This window comes from Gossypium raimondii, chromosome 11 (assembly GCF_025698545.1).
Source record: "Gossypium raimondii isolate GPD5lz chromosome 11, ASM2569854v1, whole genome shotgun sequence".
Taxonomy (NCBI): Eukaryota; Viridiplantae; Streptophyta; class Magnoliopsida; order Malvales; family Malvaceae; genus Gossypium; species Gossypium raimondii.
Genome location: NC_068575.1, coordinates 44,886,359 through 44,898,298, shown reverse-complemented (window position 1 = coordinate 44,898,298; position 11,940 = coordinate 44,886,359). Strand labels below are relative to the sequence as shown.

General features: G+C 34.4%; 3 protein-coding genes across 3 annotated transcripts; 2 read left to right on the top strand and 1 right to left on the bottom strand.

Annotated features, from left to right (window-relative positions):
* The first annotated feature begins 2,318 nt into the window (after window positions 1-2,318).
* On the top strand, window positions 2,319-4,252 carry LOC105803671 (NEP1-interacting protein 1). Its single transcript, XM_012636022.2, has 5 exons — window positions 2,319-2,798; window positions 3,171-3,349; window positions 3,497-3,580; window positions 3,670-3,837; window positions 3,931-4,252. The coding sequence occupies exons 1-5, from the start codon at window positions 2,645-2,647 to the stop codon at window positions 4,051-4,053; spliced, it is 708 nt and encodes a 235-aa protein (XP_012491476.1). The 5' UTR covers window positions 2,319-2,644; the 3' UTR covers window positions 4,054-4,252.
* A 2,053-nt stretch (window positions 4,253-6,305) lies between these two features.
* LOC105803674 (probable serine/threonine-protein kinase PBL7) lies at window positions 6,306-8,279 on the top strand. The gene is made up of 7 exons (XM_012636027.2): window positions 6,306-6,474; window positions 6,552-6,755; window positions 6,836-6,904; window positions 6,994-7,062; window positions 7,137-7,199; window positions 7,268-7,593; window positions 7,677-8,279. The coding sequence occupies exons 1-7, from the start codon at window positions 6,378-6,380 to the stop codon at window positions 8,157-8,159; spliced, it is 1,311 nt and encodes a 436-aa protein (XP_012491481.1). The 5' UTR covers window positions 6,306-6,377; the 3' UTR covers window positions 8,160-8,279.
* LOC105803675 (probable protein phosphatase 2C 46) lies at window positions 8,272-11,596 on the bottom strand. Its single transcript, XM_012636029.2, has 5 exons — window positions 11,269-11,596; window positions 10,384-10,807; window positions 9,829-10,196; window positions 9,427-9,663; window positions 8,272-8,910 (listed from the first exon to the last, which is right to left on the bottom strand). The coding sequence occupies exons 2-5, from the start codon at window positions 10,700-10,702 to the stop codon at window positions 8,668-8,670; spliced, it is 1,167 nt and encodes a 388-aa protein (XP_012491483.1). The 5' UTR covers window positions 10,703-10,807; window positions 11,269-11,596; the 3' UTR covers window positions 8,272-8,667.
* Window positions 11,597-11,940: the final 344 nt, after the last annotated feature.

The window sequence follows — 11,940 nt, the reverse complement described above, 5'->3', positions numbered from 1 at the left end:
TCGACTTATTGTTTCATTTGTGTAGGTAATGTATGTCAAGTTTGACATAAGTTTGAAAATTACTAACTATTCGTTTTAAGCATAAAAAGAAGAAGCTTTTAACCATTAAATATATATTAATATAGATAATATTTTAGACTGATATGATAGAGATATTGAATTGATTAAAAAATTTAAATTGATGTAAGTGGATGTATGTATGTATAAGAAGAAGGAGAAAATGGTAAAACTATAATAATTGAATTTCAAAGGTGATGATGATTGAAACTTAGAAGGATGAATATAATCTGGAAGAGGAAGGGTGATGCATGCGACGGTTGTGATTTAGATGTTGCATCATTTTTATTTTCTTCCATCAATGCCAATGGCATCATCATCTTAACTTGAAAGGCATGCAACACTTTAGTTGGTTTCGTTTGATTTTCGCCTACCTTTTTTATTTTTATTTTTTTTAAATAATTAAATTTAATATTTCTTCCTTTTTCCTTCTTTGATAAACGACCCTCCCACTTCTATGTCTGTTTTTGTTTTTGTTTTCTTTTGGGACTTTGCATTGGCTCCAACGTAACTCATTGGGAGCTTATGACCGTTACCATTGGAGTGCAAGTAACAGGAATTACATGCATATATACTTTTTCAATGATTGGGTTACATGTAGAAGCTCAAATTTTTGTTTTTGAGCCAAAAATAAATAAATTTTTTTCGGTTAAATTAGTCATATATATCAACAAAAAGTTTATTGGCTAAATAGGTCGATTTTTTAGAAAAAGCGGGAAAGTGCGTCCAGTTAAGAAATTGAACTTGAGTCTAAATGATGAAATTATTATTATTTAACCATTTAACCAAATAAGCTAATATGATAAAAAGCATTAATTAAAAATATTAAGAACTTTAGAAAAAAGAGAAAAAAAATATAAATGCAGTGGGAGAAGAATCAAACTCGAGACTTAATGATAAAACTATTAACATTTGATCATTTGACCAAAGAAATTGATTATATTAAATAAGTTAGAAAATGCAACTTAAAGATAAAGTACGTCCAGCTGGGTGTCTTTTCTTATTTTCTCTCGAAAAACAGTCTATTTCGTTAAATTTTCAAAATATCGACCTATTTAGCCAATAAACTTTTTTTTTTGGCATATATGACTTATTTAGCCTCTATTTTCAAACTTGACTCCACATTCAAGACTTGAGTTTTATTTATTTTTTTTAAAAAAATTATGTCATATATTATTTTATTTTATATATAATATATTCTATATCACATAAAAATAAAAATTTATAATAATATATAATAATATGATATAAACAATATACTAATTTGTTTAAATGTAAAGTTTTAATAAAAAATATATATTAAAATGTGAAATATTAAATTAAATTTTTTTTTGTAAACTTTGTTTTCTTTTTCTAAATATAAATAGACCTATATGTTAATATGAGCCTCAATCCAACCCATCCATACATAGAAAGGAAATATGCTCATAGACTCGGATAAACAATCTATCATTTAAGCAAAGGCAAAAGAAAGGAAGCGTCCCTTCCCCATAGGCATAGGGGAGGAATTCAACTACAAATATTTGTCAAGATATTTTACGTAATTTTAACAATCAAACCGTTAAATTTATCAAGATATTTGTATTTGTTATATCTGTAAATTTTTAAACAGATCTAATATTTCTATCATATCGAGTTAAAATAATCTAGATGTGTATATATATAACAATTGAAAGTCTTTTACTTAAAACGAACTTTAGAAATTTTAATTTATACAAAATTTGACATACATAATTTACATGAAATTTTAGAATATAAAATACGATAATGGTTATAATATTAATAGTATAATAAGTGTAAAATAAGTTAAAAAGTGTTTATTAGGAAAGTGGGAAAAAGTAATAATTGGGGATATTAGGAAAATCATAGTCATCCAACCAAAAGCAAAAACAAAGAGAAGAAAAAGGGGAAGCTAGGAATCATCTTTAATATGGTGGAAAAATTGCTAAATGTGGAGAGAGATGGGGTTATTTGAAGTTTGAAGGGATCCATGTCTTAATACAGAGTTGGCAAAACATCAAAAGCAAAGTAAAACCAGTTCATATAGAATCTGATACTTAAAAATGAAATTAAAAAAAATTAGTGCTAATCATCCAAATTTTAAAGATGAAAATGGGGAGTCATTATGAGTTTTTCTCATATTTGTAGTCCACTTCATTGATGAGTTTTTGACAATGATCACTATTACAATTTAAGAACTTTAATTTTACTCATGCATTTAAAACCCTTTTTTTGGTGTATTAAATAAAGATATTAAACTACAACCCAGAGAGAGAGAGAGAATATCGTCTCTTTCATCCACAAGTCCGAAAATTTCATGTTCTCAAAAGAAAAAAACTGGGAGAGAGAGGGGTCTAACAAAGAAACTAAGCTTTAAATGCGAGTTGGTTGATTTCCTCTCTCTTCTTATCTCTTAAGCACAAAGCATACGTACCCTTTCTCTCTTCTTTTTCTTTAATTCCCTTGTATATATATAAGCTTTCTTCGTTCTAAAATCCTGTACTTGTCGATCACCCATAACCCGTCTCATTTTCCAACAATCACCCAAATCCAAGGGAAGTGAAAAAAGAAAAGAACAGAAAAAAGAATGGAATTTCATGAATATCAAAGTCGTTTTTCGAGGCCTCCACCTTCCTTCTTTGGGGATTTCCTTGAAAAGCTTAAAGATTTTTGCAATTTCGCCTTTTCCGCCATTATTGGCAACATTTTCTATGCGATCTTAACCTTCTTCTTTGCATTAGGTTCGTTTCTTTCTCTCGTCTCTAAGCGTTTCAATTTCTCGTTGTAGATCTAATTTATATGTACATATTGTTTCGTTCAAGCCATTTGATTATTGATCTATTCATGGCCTTTGATGTTGGTTTTGCAATAAATTGATATATATATTACTTTGATGTTATTATTTCATGTTGCTGTTTTGTTGGATTGCGAATACTATGAGATTATCTTGCGTGCAGACAAAGCAGTTTGGATTAATTTGTCTTACATTTATTTCTAAAATACACCTAGAATTAATGACTTTTTGTTTGGTTTCTTAGAATTAATGCTTGATACTAAGCTTAACCATCATGTACTCAAGTATTGGGAATGAGATTGACTTTGTTTGTGTGCAGTGGGCACCCTGTTAGGTGCCATGACGGGGGCTTTGATAGGACAAGAGACCGAGAGTGGGTTCGTTCGAGGCGCCGCAGTTGGGGCTATATCTGGAGCTGTTTTATCAATCGAAGTTTTCGAATCTTCTCTTGTTCTTTGGCAATCAGATGAATCCGGGATCGGATGCTTGTTGTATTTGGTGAGCACTTTTGTTTATTCACCTGATTTTACAGTTTTGTTTTGGTTTGATTTGTGCTTTCTATGTCAATGAAAAGAGGGATATAAAACACAACTCTTGGACTTGGTTGATCTAAATTGATGAGTTTGTGATAAAATAATATTGCAGATTGATGTCATTGCAAGCCTTCTAAGTGGGAGGCTTGTCCGAGAACGAATTGGTCCGGCGATGCTGAGTGCAGTCCAAAGTCAGGTAATATGCTGAGGAGTTTGGTTTGTGTGCCACAACTTGATGGTTCCATCAATCAGCCATTTGCTAATGATTTCAGTTTCTGTTATCAGATGGGAGCTTCTGAAACAGCTTTTGAGGAGGTTCAGAACATCTTCGACACCGGTGGTGTTAAAGGATTGGCTGGAGATTTGGTTGAAAAAATCCCGAAGATCATAATCACTAAAAATAACAATGTCGATGCTTCTGGGGAGAAAGTCTCCTGTACAGTTTGCCTTCAGGTCCAACCATATATATTTTTTCGATTTTTGAACTAGTAACATCAAAGAAGCTTGTCTGGTTGACGTTTGGTGTTTCATTTTATCTTTATGCAGGACTTTCAGCTCGGAGAAACGGTTAGGAGCTTGCCGCAGTGCCATCACATGTTCCACCTTCCTTGCATAGATAAGTGGCTTGTTAGTCATGCTTCTTGTCCATTATGCAGAAGGGATCTGTAATGTTAATTTTTGTAAATTATACCATTAGATGAGTTCTTTATGTTTTTTGTTTATACTGCTGTTACTTACCTGGGCTGCTTGTATTTATTCATCGAATCAAATGCTTTGCCTACTCTGTCTGCCTACGTTATATCGCAGAATCAAACATTGTAATTCAATTAGCCCTTTGTATAAAGCTTTTGATTTACACTTTTTCAAACTTTTAATTGCCTATCTTGATATCGACTCTTGTGCTTTCGATGAACGACTCTTGTATATTGAATTATATTCATGGTAGAAACTTCCCAGGAACTTAGAACACGTTTCATCAAGAGACTTAAACATTAGGTCAGTATTTCTATGGTTCTTCGCGTCCGAATAAACATGGATTTGATTGTTTTGATGGACATATTGCAACCTGAAATAGTTGATAAAGCAGGTGAAAATGATACATGACCAAGTTCACATGATGAGGTTCCAAATCTAGTCTTGAGCCATGCGATGAGGTTCACATGATTCATTTCCAAATATAGTCTTAGGGGCCATAAATATACATGTATAATTAGCAGTCTCATGACTCATCATGAGAGCTATATGAACACTATTTTGTCTCATTAAGAGATTGAAAAAGGAATGGTTTCATTTAAGAACTCGGGGTTGTTTTTGCTAACCCATCCATCACCGAACTTTTGATTGTAAAAAATCTTTATTTAATTGTCAACAGATGCTTGTAAAGAGTCAAACGCAGCCTAAGTTGCAAGGTAAAGCGATAGTTAAACAAGAAAATAGTTCCAAAATTACTACAATAAAATTTCACTTTCCGACTTAACAACCACAATCTGATCCACATAGCTCATCCCGTGGGCTTATCAACAAAAGAGAAATGGCCTAAAACGTATCAACAACCAAACCTGGGGATTGAAAATGAAGTCAACACACAAAAGGACATGGTCTACTACTTAATTGGGTTGCTCCATCATCACTAAATAATTTCTTTTAAATGTGGTCCTCGCTAATCCTCTGTACTTGCATCACTCACTGTAACTTACTCCCATGCAAGTCCTTGATTTTCCTTGTCTCATCTCATCTGAGGTTCTGGCCTTAAGAACATGCAGATTCTTTTCTATGCCCCTTTATTGTTTCTTTTCTCCAGAAATGGCATGAGATTCTTTTATGTCTTCTTTTGGCTTATGTGCCGTCTCAATAGAAGAACCAGTCCATGAATGCGGTTTTTAATTTTAATTTTTTATAATTTGTTATCTTTCTTAATGATTTATGCATAATGTGTTTATAGTTTTCTAAAGGACAGACAAAACCATTTCTCCATGTTTTTTGTTAGATGCAATTTTTTTTGTTAACATGATAACAATACCACGATAGTATAATACACATGGCCACCACATGTTGTGTCCGATTGGTCTATCAACCATATCAGCAAAACCCAATAATCAGACTTGGTCAACGTTAGATTGATTAGCTTTTCAATATTTAGGGTTTCAATTGGGTGTAAATTTTTCATGAGTGCTTACTTGAATATATTTTTTTTTAACATTAAGCCTTTTCAACTTTGTGAAATTAATTTCTAAAATATGCTTTAAGTCTTTGTACTCTTTGTACATTTGAAATTTAGTCCCTCTACTTTTATTTATAGGAATTTAGTCTTTTACTTTTTCAAATCTCAAAATTTAAGTTCAATTATTAACACCATTAAATATTCTCTATTAAATTTGCTGATGTACATTTCAAAATGAAAGAAATACTCATTTAATAGTCATGAAACAAAAACATGACATTATAGTAAATCTAAATTTAGCAAAAAAATTTAACTGTGCCAAGAACTGGACTTACATGTTAAAATTTGAAAATAAAAATAAAAACTATTTTTTTAAAAATAGTGTAATTTTAAATATACAAAACTATATAAAAAAACTTTTACAATGGCTATTAACAGCACCCAAAAGATAATTTAAAAAAAAGAAATTAATTAGGTGCTCTAAACTTTTAAAAATTTTATTGTGCCTTTTAATCTTTTGAAAATTTTAATCAAGTTTTCTTAATTTTTTGTAATTATATATAAATTCTTTTTAAAATTTTAGTTAGATTTCAATTTATAAAAAAATTGACATTAAACCTATGCTCGCTTGTGTTTGAAAGTAAGTTGCCGGCAAGTCAAAGAAAGGAAAAATGTTAATAATGAAAGAAATGAGGTGATTGCGTCAAACATATTTTGGTATTTGTTTTTTGAGGTAGGACCATAGACTTGTTTATTTACATGCACAGATTTCATTTGGTAGAGGGGTTCTCATGCTTAAGCATCTTCTGCTCATGCTCATTGTCATTAGCAAATGTGGCCACTTCTTATCATCGCCCTTTTAACAGCTTTGCTGGGTTCCTCCTTATTCTTCTGCAGGAGAAAGCTTAGTCAAAGATGGAGCCGTAAAGGTTAAATCACTTACCCCCAGTTTTCACAACTTTCAGAATGCTAAAACGATTTAATTTCATTCGTTATTCTCAAACAGGAAGTTTAAAAGCTGAGGAATCAAGGTTAAGGCGTTTCCAGTTGGAGGAGGTGGCTAAGGCTACCAAAAATTTCAGTGCAGAGTGTTTGTTGGGGTCTGGAGCATTTGGGAATGTGTATAAAGGAACCTTTGAACTCCATGGTACGTTAGCAATCAAGATAGCTCATGCCGACTCCTATCAAAGCGTTGAAGAATTTAGAAATGGTAATAAGCTTTGGCCAATTGGTTCAAGTTTTTCAGATTTGTTGAATGTGAATTTTTGTAATGGTTTTCTTGTAAAGCAGAAGTGAGGCTTCTTTCGACTGTAAATCACCCCAATCTGGTAGGCTTGGTGGGGTATTGTGAAGAATCCGGTACGCAAGTTAAACATTGATTTGTTTTTCAAATTAGTATTAAAGATAAGAATAATCCAAGACTTGTTGCATTTGCAAGTTGTAAACAGGACCCGAAGGTGCAAAAATATTGGTTTATGAATACGTACCCCATGGTTCTTTACTTGAGTACATTATGGGTAATTCCCCCCTACTCGTTTCATGTCATAAATTAAAAAAAAGGAACCCGAAATGCTTACTGTTTGGAGTGTAGGAAGAGGAGGAAGAAACTTAACGTGGAGGCAACGAGTAAACATAGCTATTGGAGCAGCTAAAGGTAGATCCACTTCCCAATTTAATTTCAAAGATAGAAAAATATTGAATGATTCTTGTTTTAATTATCAGGAATAGCATACTTACACGATGGGATTAAGCCGAGCATAATCCACCGTGATATAAAACCGAGCAACATCTTAATTGGAGATGGTATGGAAGCCAAGGTTTCGGATTTTGGACTTGTGAAACTAGGACCGGTCGGAGATCAATCACATGTTAGCAGTCAAATAAAAGGAACACCAGGGTACCTTGACCCTGCATATTGTACCACCTTCCATTTGACTCCTTTTAGTGATGTTTATAGCTTTGGTGTCATCCTTCTGCAACTTGTATCTGCCCGCCCGGCTGTGGATTCAACTACAAGATGTCAACCTAATTATCATATCATCGATTGGGTTAGTGCTACTTCATTTATTAATTAAATGGATTTATGCAATAAAAAAGCATGTTGGTAAACTAAATCTGTATGTTCATGCAGGCAAGGCCGAGTATAGAGAAGAGCAGCATCGAAGAAATCCTTGATATTAGTCTTTTATCTCCGGCCCAGACATGCAATATGGAGATGATGCTGAAGATGGGTGAACTCGGCCTAAGCTGTGTGGAGAAAATGCCTAAAAACCGGCCTACTATGGCTCGGGTCTGGCAAGAACTAGAAGATACACTTCATTTAGTGGACAACTCCACGCACAAACAGCCCTGGAGAAGTAGTGTAAGAGCAACTAGCAAACTTGCTCCACCTACAGAACGAGTACATCATAGAACATTGGATAAGGATTTTTCTCAAAGCTTCGTAAGCATAGACGGTGTTGGGTTTCAGAAGTTCCGCATTGAAATGGATATTGTTTCATTGCAAAGTAGTAGCAGCTTAAGATGTTTTGAGTTCAACACTAATGATGGTGTTGAAGTTGATAAGAAGAATTTGACACCAGTTACGGAGGAGACAAGTAATCAGTGTTTTTAAGCTTTAAGAAACGTAAGTCTTTGTGTCGTAGTTGGTATTTGAATCCATCGTCCTGGCTTTTAGTCCCTTCCTTGTTTTGGTGTTTGAAAAAGGTTACAGAAAAGGAGATGAATTGTTCCACTAGTGTCCATTCATATCAACATGCAAACAACGGTTACAGGAATTTTGATTGATTTTCGGGGATGTAAAACATAATTTACAAACCCAAAAACACTCCAAAATGCCAGCAAATATACGAAATGAATGCTAACGAACAGAAAAGAATCTTTCTTCTGTCACCTTTGCACCTCTATTTTCCTGCTTCTTTCCTTTCCAGCTCAACGGCTTATAAACTAAAAATATTCCTCAAGTTAAAATGTTACATTATACACTAGAAAAAAATTAAAAATTAAAGACTAACCCACTGCACCTTCTCTATTGCCTTATAATAACTGCTGGCATCATGGAAGTTCAGAACAGGATCCTGCACTTGGTAGGTAGAGTATAACAGCATATGTGGCCAACCCCATTAACAGGGAGCCTTGGTTTTTGCAGGCAGTTTGATTCCACCTCCTCTCAGGGATAATGAAGGGCCTTTTGCTGAGCTGGCTCTGCTCACGAGATTCGAATCAAGAAATACAACTATGACTGTGATGTCATCGTGGAAATGACGCCGCACGCCTCGATCAATCTTCTTTAAATCTGAGTACCTCATTTCTCTCTTTTTAGCAGCTTCCTGCAAGGCAACTTTCACAAGCCTCCTAGCACTCCCCTGTGAGAGTAAAAAACACAAAACAGTCAAATAACAATTACTTTCCTCCTGTAAGAGCATTGCTGCAGTAAAACTGTATTACATGTCCATACATCCACAAAACACATTTCACCAACAGAAACAAAAAAAAATATGCGGTCTTGGGAGCTCAAGTTTCCATTCTTCCCAAGCCTTTCATTCATGTGCATATGTCACCATTCAAACAAGGAACAGTTTGTGCTAAAAAAACCTAACAAACAACCATCGTAATCAAGAATGAGCTGCTCAAAGCAACATTAGAAGTCTAGCAGAACAGAATGAAAGTTCATGAGTGCTGATGTCACACTAGCTGAAGCAACAAAAAATTAATGATTTAAAGCAAAAACCAAAAGAATAGCTTACATGATGTCACGACTCATTCAAAGCATGTATACATGCCCAAAATTTCCACTTAAGCACCAAAAACCGCAAATCATGAAGTTAAAAAGTAAATTACAAACTCAAACCATATTAAATTATCCATCAGGTATATCTTACATTGCGTGGATGATTTTGAACTATATCAACTGCGCCCTGATTGCTGAGATGTTCCCAGAGCCCATCAGAAGCAAATATGAGAAACTGATCATGAGGTTGGAGTTCATGCATTGATACTGATGGTTCTGAGCTCAAAATTGGCATCCTAAAAGGTTGACGAAGACGAAACTTTTGATATAGAGGCTCCCTGTTGAACTCAGCCTTTTTAAGATAAACATCACCTATTGATCTAGAAATCTGCAACAAAGAGGTTCTGTAAATGTCATATGCACAAACAACTCACAAAGTCCCTCCCAAAAAAGAACTTGCACTTATTTCAACACATTTACAGAATTCAATAATAACAATAAAATATAATTAGAATAGACCCTTTGTATGTCTAACAAAAGCACAAAAGCTTACCTGTATCAGGCCCTTTACACGCCATACATTATGCTTTAAAACTACAATGTGTGAGTCATCAGGGTGCAAAGAATGCATCTCCTGCCTGACCGACTCTATTGCTACATTATGCTCTGATGACAGCTGGATGGCAAGAACCTCCCCAGTTGCCTTGACAAGCCTTCCAAGCACAGCACGAGAGTCCCCAACGTTAGCAATGTAAAGGGTTCCATTACAAACAACACCAACCAGGCAACATGATCCGACAGCTGCAATCTGGGGATTCATAGGCCATTGTTTTGTAACAAGAGAGAAAAATCCATCTTCTGTTGCTTGATATGCTTTCTTTATGACATCCACAGACATTGATTGCTGCTCTGTGGTGAACCCTGCAAAATAATATTAACAACTGAGCCACACTGGCACCAACCTGACTCTCTACGTAAATCTTAGGCATTAAAGAAAAATTCTACTTTAAAATTAATAGCTGGTCTTTAGAGAGTGGAATAAATACTGCAATTAATGCACAAAAAGTCAGATATGCCAATGATTGCAATGGTTCCAAAGGTCTCTTACTCTTTAGATGCTGGAATAAGTGATCGTTGATATAGCGCGATGTCTCAGGGCCACCATGACCATCGTATATTCCTACAAAGGTACCGTATGGACCAGACTCAAGAGTGCTCAAGGAGCCAGATTCAATCTGGCTCTGATCCTCAAGCAGATTGTTGGCCTGGACAACAGCCATGGAAAACTCACCATTGAAGTGCTGCCCATTGTCTTTGTACCATAGGAGCCCATCTTGCCAGCCGGATGCATCCGAACCTTTGTGCGCATAACGGTCCAAGGATGGCCACCAGCAGGCCTTCAGAAAGTTGACCAACCTTGATAACATCCCTCATCTCACCTGAGCCAGCCTCCAATTCCCCATAAACATCCAAATTGGATGCAATATACCGACCAAAAGATACTTAAACCAATAAATAATCAGAGCGGTCTCCTGTACACCAAAAAGAATATACACAGCTGCTAAATTGATATGCAATCGAACAAATAATAGCTCACATCTAACTGGTAATAATACTTTCAGAAAAAAAAAAGAAAGAGTAAAACCCACATCCATTTCTGCCTAAAAATGGAAAAATAGAAAAGAAAACGAAACCCTTAAGCTACTACTACCAGCCAAGTAAATAAAAAACAACAGACACGACATAAGTTGAGGTCAATAAGAAGAGTGAAGAACAACAAATAGAAAGTCAAATCTACCTTTACATTCCTACACTTGAACAAAACAGTAAAAATCGTTAGCAACAGTCGAAATAATACAACTATAAATGTTGAATCACAAACTGGAATTAAAAATTAGGGGAAAAACATACCAAGTCGAGATTAAAAACATCAATCACATAAATTACTAAATATATATTTTTTAAAAAGAAAGGAAAAGAAAAATAAACTCACAGTAGAAATTAAGCTGTTTGGTTTTCAGCTACTGAATCATAGCAGGTGAAAACAACGGAGATCAAAAGAAACGGAGCGATACGTGTTGGGTTTTTTTTTTTTTCCTCAAAGCGTAGATCTACAGATCCATCAAATCAACAATCATGGGCTTTTAGGGTTTTTTTTCCCTTTCTACGGTTTTTCCCCCTTCTTAGAGATGAAGAAGATAGAAAGGGAGAAAAAGAAAAATAGAGATATGAATGAATATCGGGGTGATAATGATAATGAAAATGAAGGAACTAAAACTGGGTTCGGGTCTGGTCGCTGGGTGTGTGGTCTTTCTCGATTCTCAGTAGACAAAGGCTTATAAATGAAAAAGGAACCAAGTCATAGCCGATAGCCCGCTATGCATGTGGGTAGCCATGGGCTCCACGCACATTCATATATAAAAAATAATATAGGAATAACCATAAATTTAACCTCAATATTTATATTTTTTTTATCAATATGGTATTAGCCTTCTCAAAAAATCAAATCTCTTTCGTTAACGAAAATTTTGACCAAGACTTTAAAATTTTAACGATGTTTGTCAAGTAATGTATGCGACAGTCAATGTACATTTCATGCTGATATAATACTATTTGTCTTATATATCACGTTATGAAATAATATGAAATTTATTAAATATTTAAA